General features: G+C 45.5%; 1 protein-coding gene across 1 annotated transcript; it reads right to left on the bottom strand.

Moving 5' to 3' along the window:
* Nucleotides 1-1,025: 1,025 nt before the first annotated feature.
* Nucleotides 1,026-5,802, bottom strand: LOC128261976 (DNA damage-binding protein 1). Its single transcript, XM_052995975.1, has 7 exons — nt 5,579-5,802; nt 5,028-5,439; nt 3,695-4,619; nt 3,277-3,628; nt 1,927-3,121; nt 1,464-1,860; nt 1,026-1,401 (listed from the first exon to the last, which is right to left on the bottom strand). Exons 1-7 carry the CDS (start codon nt 5,637-5,639, stop codon nt 1,321-1,323), a joined length of 3,423 nt encoding a protein of 1,140 aa, XP_052851935.1. The 5' UTR covers nt 5,640-5,802; the 3' UTR covers nt 1,026-1,320.
* Between the last annotated feature and the right edge of the window lie 252 nt (nt 5,803-6,054).

The raw sequence follows: 6,054 nt of genomic DNA, 5'->3' as shown, positions 1-6,054 counted from the left end.
TTAAAAGATTAGTTAGTTTTAGTTATAACTGCAATGGGACATATATACATATATATACATATATACAATTTATAGAAATAAGGTTCAAAAACTTTTAAGGGGTTCTATGCGCAATAAGATTATAACATCGAATAATATTTTTTGGTAAAATCGATTTATCATATTTTATGTAGACGTTTGATTAGCTGTTTTAACAGATTCTCAAAAAAGGAAACCCTGAAAATTTTTAAATCAAGAATTATTTAAGCAGGGACCCCAAAAAAAAAAGAAAAGCAATGGTGACAGCCTTATTTTAGATTTAATAAGTCATTTTGTCGATTTGTTTATCTAAAACAAATCAATTGACAAAACAATAAAAATGATCAATTTAGGGCTTACGTGTATCTTGTTATTTAATGTTATGATTAAGTAAAACTTAGTTCCATAAATAGGTGTATCCGCTTGAAAATGTGTTAAAAAAAAACCAAAATCGCAATTTCCAATCCGAAAAATCTAACGATCAAAGAGAAAACATTGTAATTGTAACCGCTTAATAAACCTGGAATGCCACACTATTTCAGTTTGTCTACTATTCATAAAAACTCTTAAGTAGTTATATACAACTTTTATTGTTAAATAGCATCCGAATTGTATAATAATTGTGTATTGAAAGTTTATACAAAAAATCAATGTTAAATAACTTTATTTAAAGCCTTGACCGAGCAATTAAAATGAAATTATTTCTTTACCGGCTGAATTAAGTACACACAATCTTTAAACAGCTTACAAAAGCTTAAGTATGGCAGAAAAGAATTGTTTTTAATTGTTGTTTTAAATGTAGAAATCGTTAAAGGAAATACAACTTCAGATTTAATTTGTTCCTTATAATAACATTTATTTCAGCATTGAAGAAAATAGCCGACTTACAAAATATAATTGTGACCCCAGAAGTATGCCACGCAATTCACAAGTATTGAAAAGTAAGATGTATTGAAAAGCTAGCCAAAGATTCCAATCAGATCGGGAAAACTCCGAAAAAACCATGCTTCCGATTTAAAATTTTTTATTAAATTAATGCGTGACTGTGGCGCAACTTTGAAAGTGCGCGTGTGGCGCACTTAAAACAATTTTTTTGCTACATTGTCAATATTTTTACGAGCAAACACAAACGAGGAACTCGAGAAACATCGTGTGAACGACAGTCGTAGCGCATCTAGCACGGAGAGTTTCTTCGGGTATTTACGTGGATAAGCGGGATACATGGTATCAAAGTTTCATGTACATTAAAATAGTTCGGGACAGTGCCTTTTCCAATACTTATATACAAACGACCCAAAGGTCTCAATGCATGCGCGTGAGGTCCTCGACTATCTTGATGACATCTTCCACATCAGCACCCTTCCGTTCGCCATTGAGAGTCAGCTGAAAAAGATACGCAACAATCTTAAAACCAGTTCTAAATAAAACGAATAAATAAGACTTACCTCCAAGCCTTGAACAGCATCGCGCATCTTGTCTCGACTCAAGTCCAAAAAGCTCTCGATCAGATCCCCATCGATGAATCCCTCGCTGGGCTCCACTTTGGTGTTGATTTGGAAATTGCGGTAGTACGTATGCTCGATTTTTCCCACCGACTTGATGATCTTCTTCAGCCGCTCCTCCAGGCCGTGCAGGAAGTCGTAGAAGTCCTGCGGAATCTGGGTCACAATGCCAATGGCGCCGTTGCACGTTCCGTACAGCACACATCCATTGATTGGCGTGGTCCGCTCGCCCACGTTCTGCATCACCAGAGATCCGTGACGGAAAACGTTCACGGTATCACCCAAGTGGAAGCGGGCCAGCTCCGGCAGCAATTGACGCTCCTCGTCGGTGGTGGCGGCACTAAAATAATTGAAAGTAAAATTGTAACAGGGCTACGGGGTTTGCATTTCCATCTCCTCAACGCACCTGTCCTTTTGGCACACGAACAGATTCCCATTTGTCTCGGAACCCAGGAACGTGTCGTCGTCGAGAATCTCAACGGCTCGCATCCACTTGGGTTCACAATCGCGAGCGATCTCCACAAAGATGCCCTCCATCTGCTTGTGCTGCAGCAGCGTGATGGATCGCATCAGATCCCCAACCAAGATGAAGTCACCCTTGGCCTTCAGATACAAGGCGGCAATCATGTTTTGAATGTTGCACTCCATGCGCAGCTCCTTCTCGTTGGTCCACTCGTACAGACGCACAAAGCTGCCGATTCCAGCCAGAACTTTGCCATTGAATTCAACCAGGGCATAGCAAGTGCCATCCACCTTCGTCTCAGCCACTTGGGTGAGCTTGTTGTCGTGGTAGTGGAAGATGATTATTCTGCCCACCTTCGGCTCCGGTTCCTCTGGTATCACCAGCGATGTGGCCACCACGTAATACGTGTTGGGATCATCGCCCAGCTTGGCGGACATCAGCGAGGATATAGTTTCGGGGGACACGAATTGGTGGGCATGCAGAACCTCGAACGTGTTTTGATCGATGACCAGCAAGTTGTGCACATCGATCTCCTGACCCACTTCTGCATTGGCAGCCGTGGAATTTCCGCCACCCGGCTTGGGCAGGATATTCGAACTACAAGTTATGTTCTGCGCCTGTGTGGAGGCACTGTTGCGCAGTGGCTTTGCACCACCTCTGCCATGGACATCAATACGAAGGGTGGACACGGCAAATGTCTGCGATGCTTCCTGGTAGGCAATTCGACGTGGTCCCTCGCCCAGCGGCACTGTTCGAATATGCAGCTTCTGGATCTCATCGATGGTGCCCAGAATAACAGCGTTCTTGTTAGCCAGCGCCAAACTATCCGGATAGGCCTGCGCATTCAGCGAGCACATGTGGTTCACCTCCTTCAGATTCACATTAGAGAACACCAACTTATGGTTCGACGAGTAAATAACCGTCGGACGATCGGAGCAGGCAAAGACATTCGTGGTGGATAGGGACCGGAAGGTGCGCAGCGTGGTCGGTTGCGTGCCAAGGGTGACCTTTTTCTTATCCGTCAGCTGGCCAGTTTTCTGGTCCATAATAAAGTAATACATAGAGCCATCACCCAAGGCACACAGCAGATAATGGATGCCCTCAAAGGTGGTCATCAGAATGGAGCGGGGAATGATTTCTGCAAAAATAAGCACTCATTAGGGCTTTTATACTCTAAATCTTTGCCGTTTGGAAATGAATTTTGATACATGCTAACCGATTAAACGTGAGCAAATCAAGTGAGTGGAAATAAAAGTTATAATATAATTACTCAAAGCCTAAAATGTAGCTTACCTCCGCTTAGTTTCTCGGTGTAGATGGTCTCGAGTTCGGGCAGAGACAGAATTACAGCAGATATATCCGTCCATAGGCCCACAGCCACCAAATCCGACTTGTTTTGCGTCTCATCCAAGGGAGTGATGTCCAAGCAGGCCACCTCATAAGCCAATGTCCTGCGGCACTTCTCCTTTAGGCCTCCATCTTCGATAACAATGTAAAATATGTCGCAAGCAGAGGCCACTACGATCTGAGTAGTGTTGCAGGACACAACGCCGATGGCACGATCGCCCTTTGGACGCCACTCGTCCACCAGGGCCTTGGTGGCACAGTTTACCAAGCGAACACTATCCGAAGTAACTTGAATCAACTGAGGGAAAAGATTCAAAGTTTATAATGGTTACATTACAAATGTTATCGACAAAACAAGACCCACCTGTTCAAAATCCACATTCGAGCATAGGAAGGTCTGCAGATCGCTGGCGAATCCGGGAATCTCGGTCTCTTCCACCTCTTCGCCGGAGAGGGTGAGAATCCGAGTGTGTCCCACAAAAGCCAGCACCAGAGTATTCTCGTACGGACTGTCGTCGACTCCCACTTTCAAAGACCACATGCCTTTGATGCCCGGGAGATCGATGCAGGCATGCTCCTGGATTCCAATTCCTATGCGAATAATGCGCAGAGATCCATCCTTGAAGCTGCCCGAGCACGTGATGATCTGGCCCTGTCCCTGACGATCCAGATCCACCACAGCAATGTCCAGAATCGGAGCCAAATTGGTGAAGTTTTCCACAGGCACGACATAGGAGCCATCGATGGCCTCCGAATTGAGGCGCACCAACTGCGAGTCCCCGTGACGCGCTCCGATATAGAGGAACCCGTTGTCCAGGTAAGTAATGCACTCCGGTATAGAGATCTCGCCCAGCTGCTCCACCTTGATGTCCTTGACAGTCACGCCCTTGCTCGTTTCCGAGGTGCCCAGGAACAGCATGTACAGCTGGCCATCCATATTGCCCAGCAGGTAGCGCAAACCATTGCTACTCACACGGGCATAGCAGTTGATGGTGCTCTGGCGGAAGGTGAGCGGCGCCACCGCATGATAGTTGCTCCCGTCGTGATAGACAATCGATTCCCGCCCGATCACGATCACTCCACCGATGGGCGATGGCACGGGGATCAGCATGGTGGCCTCCGTCTCCACGTTGTCCTGCTTCCAGGCGATTTTCATGAACTCCTTCTCCCGGAGGTTAATCTCGTGCGACTTCACGTGCCTGCCATCATTGTCCTTGTGGATGACTATGACGGTGGGATTGAGGCAGCCGTGCAGGAACTCCACATCGTACACATTCAGCTCATCCATGCTAGAAAAGAGTAGGGATAGGTTAAGGTCGGAAATTTCAGAGTGCAATAACATTGGGTAAAAATATTTAAAACAAATTTGTATTCTATAAAAAGAAGTAAAATCCTAAATCGGAAATATTGAGTACCAAACTAAAAGGTCGGTCGAAGCTAAAAAGTAGGTTTTAAAAGATTAAAATTTAAATGTAAATCTGTCTATGGAAGCTACATGCCATAGCCCCGAATTTAACTAAACTAATCTATCTTTTTAAAATAGTAAATGGTAAACTGTATAAACAGATCGTTCGCATGAAAGCTAAGCGTTTATACATTTCTTGACTTCATTTTAGAAACTGACAGAAATAGGGTATATATCACATGATTATAATCATATACCAAGATGTTTCCCCTCAAATAGTGCCCGGAATTACCGCAAATTGGTGGCCTTCAGCTCGCTGGCATCCTTGTCCATCGGTATGATGGTGAACAGACCCTGATAGAGGCACATCCCGATGACCCTTGCCTTGGGATCGATGGCGGCGATGACGCCCCCCTCCGAGGGAATCCCCACCGAGTCCGACACATTGCCGTTGGCCTTGGTGACCACCGTGATGACGTCGTTGACCATGCGCGCCTCCAGGATCATGACGTTGTAGCGACGCGTAAGGATGAAGAGCAGGTCCTTGTTGCTGTCAGGCGGCCGGAAGTGCCGCATCACGGCAATGGTGCCATTGATGTTGATCTCCTTCAGCGGACGCAGTCCCTCCGGCGTGACCAGATCGATTTCCACCTGGTTGTTGCGGGCAATGATCAGATTGAGGTCCGTGGGCGAGGTGAAGTTGCCTGAGGGGAGAGGAAATGCCGGTGTTTAGCAAACATCTTGGCTTGTGTAATCCGGCGACCGGCAAACATGCTTGTTTTGCTGTTTTCTCCCTTTGCCGGGGAGACCGCATAGGAGACCCCCCCGCGCGCACCTACTTACCCGTCAAACAGGCAACAACCGCCGTCGGCTTTTGCGCCGTCACCACGTAGTGATGCGACATGGCTTATTCCGGATCCCCTGGGTTCGCTAGAGCCACTTAATTTCGAATGGAGTTGCTACCACGCGTATTACGATTGCTTTTTCACAGGTCCGTCGCAACGCGCTAAAATGTTTCTCCCTGCCAATCGGTGTTGCTTTGCATTTTCGCCGATCTGGCAAGGCCGCGCTGCACTATCGATAGTTCGCTGTGTGACCGTTTCACGTCGTGGTATTTTTCGTGACTTAATGTATCGAATATAATAATTTAATGTGTTGCCTTTAATAAAAAGTGTTTCCATTCGGATCGCTTTATCTAGGTATTTTGCCTACAGAGGCATTTTTATCTCAGCGTGACGAATGGGAACATTTAACAAGTGTATTTATTTAGTCGAATGCTTATTCATTTTTCGTCACAAAATTTGATAACAGATATTTTG

Source organism: Drosophila gunungcola, chromosome 3R (assembly GCF_025200985.1).
Source record: "Drosophila gunungcola strain Sukarami chromosome 3R, Dgunungcola_SK_2, whole genome shotgun sequence".
NCBI lineage: Eukaryota > Metazoa > Arthropoda > Insecta > Diptera > Drosophilidae > Drosophila > Drosophila gunungcola.
This window is presented reverse-complemented; position numbering and strand designations above follow the sequence as displayed.